Source organism: Hirundo rustica, chromosome 25 (genome assembly GCF_015227805.2).
Source record: "Hirundo rustica isolate bHirRus1 chromosome 25, bHirRus1.pri.v3, whole genome shotgun sequence".
Lineage (NCBI taxonomy): Eukaryota > Metazoa > Chordata > Aves > Passeriformes > Hirundinidae > Hirundo > Hirundo rustica.
Window position 1 is genome coordinate 1,518,312 of NC_053474.1, and position 11,409 is coordinate 1,529,720.

The 11,409-nt window shown below is 49.4% G+C and overlaps 1 protein-coding gene across 1 annotated transcript; it reads left to right on the top strand.

Annotated features, from left to right (window-relative positions):
* Positions 1 to 1,218: 1,218 nt before the first annotated feature.
* GNL2 (G protein nucleolar 2) lies at positions 1,219 to 11,117 on the top strand. Its single transcript, XM_040086397.2, has 16 exons — positions 1,219 to 1,435; positions 1,514 to 1,598; positions 2,508 to 2,602; positions 3,451 to 3,590; positions 4,859 to 5,043; positions 5,285 to 5,351; positions 6,432 to 6,590; positions 7,157 to 7,270; positions 7,418 to 7,546; positions 7,842 to 7,946; positions 8,047 to 8,205; positions 8,352 to 8,468; positions 8,771 to 9,216; positions 9,708 to 9,787; positions 10,449 to 10,549; positions 10,937 to 11,117. Exons 1-16 carry the CDS (start codon positions 1,372 to 1,374, stop codon positions 11,084 to 11,086), a joined length of 2,196 nt encoding a protein of 731 aa, XP_039942331.1. The 5' UTR covers positions 1,219 to 1,371; the 3' UTR covers positions 11,087 to 11,117.
* Positions 11,118 to 11,409: the final 292 nt, after the last annotated feature.

Consider the following 11,409-nt stretch of genomic DNA (forward strand, 5'->3'; position numbering starts at 1 on the left):
GACTCAGTCTTACAAAACATGTCCCAAGGCCGGACTCATCGTGGCTCCCTTGTACAGCAGGGACTCTACACCTCACAGCAAAACGCTGAAAATCATTAAAAAGAACAAAATCCCAGCAGCTCTGTTATTGTTCTGGGTTTAAAGGAGCATTAGCAGCACCAGAAGGACATTGCACTGGCTGGGAACGCTCTGCTGCTAATAAGTGTTTAGGAAAGATGGGCCAGAGCTGTGTTTTGGGCAAGTATTCCCCAAGGTGCTGAGCTTGGCCCTTAGCCCAAGCTCTGGTATCAATTAACACAGTTTCAGTTCAGCTTTGTTCATTTCCCCTAGGTGAGGAGCTTTCAAATTGCTGTTACAATCTGGCAGTAACATGAATGTGGGCTTACGCTTTGGACACAGAGCTTGCACAGATTTGATTCGTTAGCGCGCCGTCCGTGCAATTCTTTACACGCACGTAAAAACACGCAGTGTTGCGATGGCCAGTTTTCAAAATTCTTTGCCAGCAACCCAGAAAGAACAGCCCCGTGTGCCTGTTAACACCCACCAGCACTGCCTTGTGCTCGAGTCTCTGCTGCAGCAGTGCCCTCTGGCAGCCCCGGGGTCCCACCAGGAGTCCCAATGTCCCACCAGGAACCTCAGTGTCCCACCAGCGGCTCAAGTGTCCCTCCAGCTGCCCCAGTGTCCTACCAGGAACCTCAGTGTCCCTCCAGGAGCCAGAGTGTCCCTCCAGCTGCCCCAGTGTTCCACCAGGAACCCCGGTGTCCCACCGGGAGCCAGAGTGTCCCACCAGTAGCCCCAGTGCCCTCTTTGAACCCGTGTCCCTCCAGTAGCCCCCATCCATCAGCGAGAGGCAGGGAGCGCTCCCGCCGCTCTCCGGAACCATTTCCATTCCGTGCCTGTGAACAAACACCATTTCCCAAACAATGGGGGCTCCCGTGCCAGCGCCCCCGCCGGGCCTTCCAACAACGCCGCGGCCCCGGGCCGGGCACCGCCAGCCCGGACACGGGCGGTGACACGGAGCACGGGGGCACCTGGGGGACCCGGGGGGACACGAAGGGACACGGGGGACACAAAGAGACACGGCGGGACACGAAGGGACACGGCGGGACACGAAGGGACCCCGCGGCTCTCGGGCCGAGGCGGGCCGAGCCCACGCGTTGCTATAGCAACCGGGCCCGGCCGCGCCGTGCTCCCGGAAGTGCGTCACGACCCGCCGCGCGCCGGAAGTGCCGCCCGCGTGTCCGCGGTGTGTCCCGAGCGCTCCGGGCCTGTCCCGGCACCGACACCGACACCGACACCGCTACCGGCACCAATACAGGCACAGACACTGCTACCGGCACCAACACCGGCACCGCCACTGCCACCGGCACCATGGTGAAGCCGCGCTACAAGGGCCGCTGCTCCATCAACCCCTCCCGCGCCAGCACCAACCCCGGTACGGACGGGGCCGCGGGTCGGGCCGGGCTGGACCGAACCGGACCGAACCGAGGCTGATGTTCTCTTGCCTCCGCAGATCGCGTCGGGGGCGAGGGAGGGAACAACATGCGCGACCGAGCGACCATCCGGCGCCTCAACATGTACCGGCAGAAGGAGCGCAGGTGAGCGCGGCCCGGCCCGCTGGGTCTGGCCCGGCCGCGTTCCCGGTACCGGCCGGGCAGGGCCACGCCGGGGACAGGCGACAAAACGCCTCGGTACTGGCACGGTGTCACTCCGCCGTGTGCCCTGTGAGCCGGATCCCGAGCCTGATCCCGAGCTCTCAGCAGCCCAGCGATGTACCAGGGATGCAGCTGGGAAACTCGGTGCGTCTGCGTGGAGTGTCATGAGACCCAAAACACACAGAATTCCCGGATTTCCCACAGCAGAATTCCTGAAATTCCCACAGCAGAGCTCCAAAGCTCCCCACAAAAACCCGAAGAGCCTCAGCACCTTCGCAGAGGTCTCTGTTCCCCCCTGTGCCATTCTGTTCCCTGCCCTGTGCCACGGCAGGGGAGCAGCACCCACCATGGCTGTGCCATGGCAGCTCTGAGATCCCTGCTCCACATCAGCGTGTTTGGTTTCTTTTGCCCAATTTCCCACAGTTTGGAGAGCAGACGGGGAGGAGGGATTTTGAAATGTTGCTGAATTCAAAGCAGTTCTCATCCTGCAAACCCTGTGTGGATGAGTCCTGCAGGGCTGGTGGGCAGAACTGCTTAAAAGGCTTCCTGAGAGAAGGCAGTGGGATTTGCTGGAAAACCATCCTTGATGGCTTTTGCAGCCCCATGAGCCCTTCCTGGGCTGACAGAAGCAGCTGCAGGGAGAATCTGGTCAGGCTGGAGTGAGACCAGGGGGTGTGACTGCCGTGGCTGCTGCTCAGGGTTGGATTAACTCACCCTTAGTGCGTGGCAGCACTGGCTGTAGGTGAAGGATCTCAGTGCATTTTGTGTCTCTACCTCTGGCCTGCTACACAGAGGGGCTGGAGAGGTCAGTGCTGCCCTTTGTGCACTGACAGGTCTTCATTTGTCCCTTAGGAACAAGCGTGGCAAAGTGATCAAACCTCTGCAGTATCAGTCGACTGTGGCACCAGGCACCGTCGCAAGAGTGGAACCAAATATCAAATGGTTTGGTGGGTTTTGTCCAACTCCCAGACTCAGCAAGCTTCAGAACTGTTGAACTTTGTGTGTTGAAAAGCGTTTCAGAATGGAGGTCTGAGAGCTGCGTGGGACAGGTGCTGAGAGGGAGGGTCAGGGGTCCCTGCTGTTGTTGATGCCTTGTGAGGCTACCTAAAAACAGAGGCCAGACAAAATTAAGGGAATAAAAAGCAGTTCTATTTATTGAAGTGCCTTCATTTAGGGCAGACAGAGCCCCTCCAGGGGCTGCACCCAAAAATGGACAATGGTCATGGGTTTTCACACTTTGATAAGTTTGGTCCATTTGCACATTGGGGGTTCATCCTCCAATTACAGCTTCAGCTAATGAAGTCATTCACCCCAAGTTTGCTGCCCCCAACTCACTTTTGTTTCCATCTCTCAGGCCTGAGGCAGTGAGGTGTCCTTGATCCCCAGCCTGGAGAGGAATTGTTGTGTGTGACCAAAATGGGAAAGCAGCAGCTCACACTGTTAGAGTTACACATTAAAGAACTGCAGGATTACAAAATATGAAAAATATAAAAGCTAAAATCCTGAGGCATCACTGTCACGCCTTGCGTGTACCTGTGCTTTGGGGGTTATTTGGCTCCTATGGGTTTGCCCATGTGTATGGCTGTTAAGTGTCCTAGAGACACTTCTGAAATTTCCTATAAATGGTGGGAAATAAAGGCATTGGCTGCCTGTTTGGGCTTGGTATCAGGTAAAACCCTTTGGGTTTCTCTGGTATTTTTGTTCCTAGATGGAAAGCTCATGTTTTATTAGTGTCCCCAGCTGGAGCAGCTGAGATCAGGAATGGCCAGGTGCGATGTTTGTTTTTCACACTCAGGAAATACTCGTGTGATCAAGCAGTCGTCCCTACAGAAATTCCAGGAGGAGATGGAGACTGTGATGAAGGATCCCTACAGGGTGATCATGAAGCAGAAGAAGCTGCCCATGTCGCTGTTCTATGACCGGATCAAACCACACGTGGGTATCCCTCGCTGTGCAGCCGTGTGCACACGGGGATTCACCTGGCAGCAGTTGTGCTGCCTCTGCCCACTCTGGGGAAATTCTGGGTTCTGGAAGAACTGTGAAGTTCTGGGCAGCTGTAGTAGATTTTTTGGGGAAGGATGATTTTGATTCTCTGTCGCTGTGGGCATCAAGTGTAAGGGCAAAGAAAGATACGTTACTGAATAAAAATTCTCATTTTTCCAATAGGAAATGACCCCAAAAATTCTTCACTGTGAGGGTGGGGAGGCCTTGGCACGGGCTGCCCAGAGAAGCTGTGGCTGCCCCATCCCTGGAAGTGTCTAAGGCCAGGTTGGACAGGGCTTGGAGCACCCTGGGATGGTGGAAGGTGTCCCTGCCCATGGCACAGAGTGGCACTGGATGGGTTTTAAGGGCCCTTCCAGCCCAAAGCCTTCTGTGATTCTATGATAGGTTATGATACTATCATAATATTGTCTGATTTCTCATAGGTTGGTGTGCCAGCTGATGTTCTAATGCTTCTAACAGCTCCTGGGCCTTTCTTGAGGCTGCTTCACCCTGCAGGCACTCACGAGACGAATTTGAGCTCAAATGCGTGTCTTTTGTCCTGTATCAGAAGTTCTTGTTCATTCAGCCCTCATTTCTAGTACATCAAGTTCTAGTTATTGCCATTTTTTTTCACGGTGTCTGAACTGTTATTTTGGACTATTGGTAGCTATTTTGTCATGTGGAAACTTTCTAAGTTCATGTCATAAGAACGTTATTTAAATTAGGGAAAAAAATTGTGTTAAAACGTGCGTTACAAAAACAAATTGCTGCTTTCAGCGATGGATTGTTCGCTGTTCCAAGACAAGCTGGCTTTCATTGCAAGCTTTAAAATCTACAGTTTTGATTGTAATTGTCCCTGACAAAAATCTGAGAATTTGGCGAGATTTGTGCTCTTGTTAGAAAAACGAGAAATGATCAAAGATAGCAGCTGAATTTTCATCATGGTGGTTGTAATTGCACTTGACACCATTTATGGTGGGAGAACTGAAGCATGGTTCGTTGGCGAGCGCAGAATGTTTTGTTGCTTGTTAAATATCCACTCTTGTGTTTCTCAAAGCTTGAGCTGGAAAACTCAAACATTGTTAGGGAAGTGCCTGTCACTTGTTCCAGGCTGCCAGGGCTGTGTTGAACTCGGGGCTCCTTCCCTGCGTGTCACAAGAGATGGGAAAAAACCAGTGCTCAGGGTTGTTTTTTTTTTTAACCAACCTGTTTTTCCTCAGACCTCCAGAGTTCACATTCTTGACACAGAAACATTTGAAACGACGTTTGGCCCCAAATCACAAAGGAAGAGACCGAATCTTTCTGCAAGTGATGTGCAGTCTCTGGTGGAGAATGCTGAGGCCTCGACAGAGTCTTATGACCAGGGCAAGGACCGAGACCTGGTGACAGAGGACACTGGTGTAAGGTGACTGGAAAGGAAAAATGATTCGTTGTTTACACGTGTGAAAAGCCAGCCTTGTTTTTAAAGAAGTATCTGGTACCTCCGTCAATGCTGTTACTGTGTGAGGAGGAAAGAAAAACTGGATTTGGGATTTTGGCTAAATACCAACTGTTACTTGAGCTTTGTCTGTAAATGGCTTAAGAGAAGAGAAGAAGATCCTGACCCTATATCTGTGGTTGCTGATGTTTCTGGTGATGTCTTCTAGGAATGAAGCACAAGAGGAAATCTTTAAGAAAGGACAATCCAAAAGAATTTGGGGTGAGCTCTACAAGGTAAATGGCACTTGGAGTCTGTCAGCCTTTACAGTTAGGGGCTTCAGCACAGCATTGAAATCCTGTACAGCAACAATGAGAAAAAATAAAAAAGAGTAGATTTTAATTTCCAAATCTCTGCCTGACTGAGCTTGATTCTTGAGCTCTTCTCCTACAGGAGCAAACATTCTTAAAGATCTAGATCTTAAAGATCTAGAAGAGGACTGGCTGAATGAAGGTGTAAGTTTCTCTTGGATTCCTGGGTCTTCACCACAAGTAAAAGAATTATGTTCCCTTAAGTTTCTTTAGGCTAAAAACATCTGGCAAGTTGATGGGGTCATCTTGGGAGAGCCCTGACCCTTGATTCTCCAGGAAGCCACCAAGGCTGCCAGAGAAATGGAGACTGAGTGAATTGGGGTGGTATGAGAAGTTAGTGTGCTCTCAGTCACTATAGGTGTGAACTTGCTTGACGTTTTGCTCTGAATTTCTGAATGTAGCTTAAAACCTTTTCATTTGGATCTAAAAGCACTGGGAATGGTTCAGAAAAACAGATTTCAGTAAGAGGCTGCCAAAACTGCAGGAAAAAGCTGTGAAACAAATTCACTTGGCTTGAAGCAAGTCGTAAAATGACAGCTCCCTGCTGTAGTTGCTTCGTGGACTAACAGCAGGTTCCTGCTTGGTTGTGTGTTTCATATTGCTCCAGAAAACATCCTTTATCCCCTGATCCATTATGAAATGGTAGAAGGGAGTTGTTGCTGAATGGATGACGAGCACTGGGGGGTTGTGTGCTGCAGCACTTCAGTTTTCACATTTGGGTGTAGTGTTTTCTTTCCCTGGTGCCTAAGAACAGGTAAAAGTCGTTCAGCTGTCCAGGCTGAATTTGGAGGGAATTTAGGAGAGGAGAGAGTAGAGCATCAATGGATGTTAGTCTAAACTTCACTGGTCTGTGGTGAAGTGGCAGTTGGTGGAGGATACAAGGTTTTAAATTTATGATATAATTTCAAATATGACTAGTTTCCATTAGAGAGGTACAGATACCTTGCTTTCTGCAAAATCCTTTACTTCTGTGTGATTTTTTTTTTTTTTTTTTAAATTTTTCAGGTGATTGACTCCTCAGACGTTGTTGTTCAAGTTCTTGATGCCCGGGATCCCATAGGCACTCGCTCCCCTCATGTGGAATCCTACCTTAAAAAGGAGAAGCACTGGAAACACCTCATTTTTGTCCTGAACAAATGTGATCTCGTTCCTACCTGGGCCACTGTAAGCACAGTCCTGCCTGTTGTTCTGTGGACCTTCTTTGTTCCTGTTGTGGCTGTGCTGCTCCTGTAGCTCCCTGCCAGTCCCCATGCTGGTCTGCAAGGCTGAACTGCAACTGGGGTGCTGGGAGTTCTCTGCTTGCCTGCAGTAAAAGTAACAATTACCATGTAAATCTGTCCAAGTTTGGCCAAGTTGAGCAACACACGCCAGCCACAAATTCCCTACTTCCTCTGTCTGGATTTAACAGTTCAGCTGTTGTCTCCAGAGTGTGCTAAATGTTAGTCTGCCTAGGATCCATATCCACCCCAGCTGGTTTGCTTTATGTCATTAAACTAATGAGTTTTAGCTAGCAGTGAAGGCGTTTTTGGGAAATTGTTTGTCTTTTATACAAACAATACTCAGTGCTTTTAGCTCTTGCGTTGGGGAAGTGCTTCAAAGGTCCTTCCCTAGCAATGTCCATGGCCAGTTGCAGTTGTGAGCCCAGTGCAGATGCTGTGTGCTCCTCTGTGGACACAGAGTGTCGCTCTCCAGCCCTGGCTCTCTAACCCAGTCCCCTTTTGCCTCTCCAGAAGCGCTGGGTTGCTGTCCTTTCCCAGGAGTATCCAACGCTCGCTTTCCACGCCAGCCTCACAAACCCATTCGGCAAAGGTGCTTTCATACAGCTCCTAAGGCAGTTTGGAAAGGTACAAAATCATTTTGGGGCTCTGTGGTTGGTTTGGAGGGGTTACTGTGCGTGGCCTTCTGCTTTGTTGGCATTTGTGGGTTCAGGGCTGCAGTGGTGATCCTGTCCCTTGCTCCAAGATGTAAAAGGACGCATTATTTCTCACCAGTTACACTCTGACAAGAAGCAGATCAGCGTGGGATTCATTGGTTACCCCAACGTTGGCAAGAGCTCGGTGATCAATACCCTGCGGTCCAAGAAGGTGTGCAGCGTGGCCCCCATTGCAGGGGAGACAAAGGTAGGAACATCCTGGGTTAAAGGTACAGACGTGGTGAAGGCAGAATTGGTGTGAAATCAGCCTAATGACCTTGATAAGTTCTGCACTGAGCTGCACACGTTGTGTGACCCTCAGGAGGGGCTATTGGACAGTCTCTGCTCTGGCAGCATTCCCAATTCCCAAGTTCCCCTTGCTCTCTGTCCGTGCTCTCCTGATCCAAATGCTGGATCAGGCTCTGTTTCTCTGACTCTGGTCTTGAAAAATTAAACCATGTCTGTGTGGAAGGTGCTGATGGGGAGCTGCTGATCTCTTCCAGGTGTGGCAGTACATCACCTTGATGCGGCGGATTTTTCTCATCGACTGCCCCGGGGTGGTTTATCCATCAGGAGACTCAGAGACAGACATTGTGCTGAAGGGAGTGGTATGTGTCTGCACGGGGTGCTGGAAAGCTTTGCTTGTTGTCACTGTGGTGCTCTCAGAGGGTTGGTCCTCTTGTGTGATCCTCTGCTGTGCTTTTTCAGGTTCAAGTTGAAAAGATTAAGAGCCCCGAGGACCATATCGGTGCCGTGCTGGAAAGAGCCAAAGCAGAGTACATCAGGAAGACGTACAAAATTGATTCCTGGACGGATACAGAGGACTTCCTTGAGAAACTTGCTGCCAGGACTGGAAAACTGTTAAAGGTGCAACAGCTTCCTGCATTTGCAGGCTGGAAGAGAGCGTGGCCTGTTCTGAGCATGGGAAATGGCAACGTCTGTGTTGCTCACAGGGCACAGGAGGGCTGTGTGCCCTGCAGACATGGACATAAACTGTTCCTGGTTTTTCTCAGGGTGGTGAGCCTGACTTGCAGACTGTGAGCAAGATGGTTCTCAATGACTGGCAGAGGGGCAGAATCCCTTTCTTTGTGAAGCCACCGAATGCAGAACCAGGTCAGCCAGGTCCCCAGGTAAGAATGTGATGCTTGTGCCTCCTCTTCCCACATCTTTGATTTTCCTAATGGTATTCACTGCTGCCTTTCCCAGAGTGCCTGTCCTGGGCTCTGCCCAAGCCTGGTCTTCAGCTGACACCTGAATTTGGTGAGGACCAGGTAGCAGTGCTCTTCACAGAGGTGCCTGAGTCATTGCTGACTACCAGAAGTGTCATAATCATGGTGTCATCTTAGGCTTTTTCCAAAGAGAGAAAATGGAAGTTGTTCCCGGAGATAGTGGGACAGACTTTGGGGATAATGTATCCTTCTCTTCCTTGCAGCCTCCTGTGTTGGAAGCATCTTTGACATCCAGCCAGCAGAATACTGAGGAGAAAGTCTCTGAGCTGGTGGCATCAGGTGTGGAGCCAGCAGAAGAGGGGAACAGCACAAACACTGAAATCAGGCAGCTCATGTCCCACGTTCGGCAGAACTTTGGCAGGATTAACGTGGCCCCTCAGTTCTCAGAAGAAGACCTGGTTCCTGTGGATGCGCCAGGTTTTGATGACACTGACAATGATTCCTCTGGAGAGCAGGAGGAGGAGGAAGAGGAGGAGGAGGAGAAAGAGGAGAATGAGCAACATCAAGATCCAGGAGAGGAGGAATTGCAGGTGGCTGCACCAAGTGCCCAGGAGAGCTCTAAAGCAGTTCTTAAGGCTTTGGAGGACAAGATTGCAAAATACAGAAAATTTTTGGATAAAGCCAAGGCTAAGAGATTCTCAGCAATAAGGTACCTGAATCTGTCCAATCCATTGAAGGGGGAAAAAGGGTTGATGATGCTCTGCTGAAGTTTTACTCCATTTCTGACTTGCTTGACGAGTTCCCCCGTGCTGCCACACACAAATTGCCACAGCTTATCTGGCTTAGCTCTAAGGGTTGAAAACTGTGCCAAGTAGCAGTTTGTTTTTGAAAGATTACTCCAAGAGCTGCTATTTACCAGCAAATTTAAAATGTTCTCGCTTTTGGAAAGCAGCATCTTGAACTATGGATTAGAGTTACCATTATCTTGGTTTTCTGAGATTTCGAGGTTTAAGTGCTACATTTTCTCTCTCATATAGCGCACAAGCACAGTAACTCCAGCAAGGGTATTGCAATATTCTGGTGCAAAGACTGGCTTTGATGCTGACAGAGGACTGGGATCTGCTGGAGTCTGATGGCTTCTCAGAGGTGGTCACTGTTTGTGTAACAGCAATCTTTTATTGCTGGTTTTATCTTCCATAGAATCCCCAAGAGAATGAGTGACGAACTGTTTGCAAAATCCATGCAGAAGGCTGAAGAACCCAAAGAAACTGAAGACAGAGGTAAAACAAAATTAGTAGATGTTCTTAATTTACATTTGGAAAGTCTTAGGAGCCAGAGGAAAAAAAAAGGCATTAAGGGGAGAAGCATCCACTGCTCTGCAATGTCTTTTCCCCTAAAGCTACTTCAGTCTCCCTCTAGCTGAGCCAGGGGCTGCTGCTAACCTGGTGTAGCTTTCCTAAAGAGCAGCTGTCTGTGTGATGGGAGGTGTCCCTCTTAGTGAGGGATGTGTTGGGTTCCAACAGCCTGGGCTCCAGGCTAAGCCAGAGCAGCTCCCCTTCTCTGGGGTGTTACAGGAAGGGGTGAATGGGGTTTAGGATGTTATAAAAGCAGAAATACTTCAGGCTATAGGTTTTTACTGCTTCATTTGTTGTAGTCAGTTTGAGTAAAGGCACAGTCAGGTGGGAGAGACCTGTCCTGACAGGACTGTGGAATTCTCCTGGACTGGAATGGGGCTGGAACAACCTTCTTCTCAAGAGCAGGTTTCGCAGTGACAGCTGTGATTCCCTTGTGAAGAACATTCACGTTGGTTTTGGAGAAGCTCTTAAATACAGGCAAGGGAATGTGTTGCTCAAGGAGCTGAGATGTTGACCTCAGCCTGAAGTTCTCCAAATAAATGAGTGTTCTGGAAGATACCAAGTGCACAATCTCTGCTGTTTGCAGGCAGCACAGAGAAGAAAAGAAAGAGGAGAGAAGAAGAGGAAGGTGATGATGATGATGACCAGTTGGGTAAACAGCCTCGTAAGAAACTCACATCCAAAGAAGTAAGTGTGCTTTCCTGTGGTACAGCTGAGCAGGGAAATAATCTGGCTTTTTATCCTTGGTGATACCACTACAGAGCTTTGACACTTTGGGCATGAACAGAAGGGGAATGAAAACCAAATTCTGTTACGAATGTGACAACTTCTGTCACCTCTCTGTTACCAGACTGCATTTTGTATCTTTCTGGCTGCTTCTGCAAAGGCTGAAGTGCAGCTTACTCTCGTAAGAGCAGGAGGGGTGGGCTCCGTATAGACTCACATCAGGAACATTTTGTTTGAAATTATTTATTTTACTGAACGTGTGTGGAATGCAAAGTGAGCACCATCGGAGAGCTGCAGACGCCGAGGCTCTGGGTGCTGGGGATTTGCTAATGTGTTTTGTGTTTGCAGAGGAGACGAGCCGAGAGGCAGCAGCGCTCCAAGAAAGTCGGAGTCCGGTATTATGAAACTCACAACGTGAAAAATAAGAATAAGAACAAGAAAAAAACTGGCTTGGAGGGACAAAGATCAAAGCACAAAAAATACAAACATAAGCAATAGCTGCTTATTCTATTAAATTTTACATAAAACAGCTCTAGTATGCAGTGGCTTTTTTTACTATAAAACTTGCGGTTCCTGTTCAAAGCCCAGTGTGACCGGTCTGTCCTGGCCCCAGCAGCAGCATCTCCCTCTTTGTTTCTGCATCATCTGAAAGTTCTTTGTGCTGTTGGAGCTGATGGTATTTCCACATCGCTGTCCTAGGCCAGCAAACACTGCAGTAGCCAAACAGCTATCCCAGTGTTGCTCAGTGGTGGGGTTTGGGTGGGTTTTTTGTTCTGGAAACTGTGTTTATGGGGTTTTTCACATGACTGCAGGGAATTCTC

Coding starts and splice junctions, on each gene's coding strand:
- GNL2 (XM_040086397.2), top strand. CDS start 1,372: ATGGTGAAGCCGCGCTACAAGGGCCGCTGCTCCATCAACCCCTCCCGC. Junction 1,436..1,513: donor CCGCGCCAGCACCAACCCCG/GTACGGACGGGG, acceptor TTGCCTCCGCAG/ATCGCGTCGGGGGCGAGGGA. Junction 9,217..9,707: donor AAGAGATTCTCAGCAATAAG/GTACCTGAATCT, acceptor TATCTTCCATAG/AATCCCCAAGAGAATGAGTG.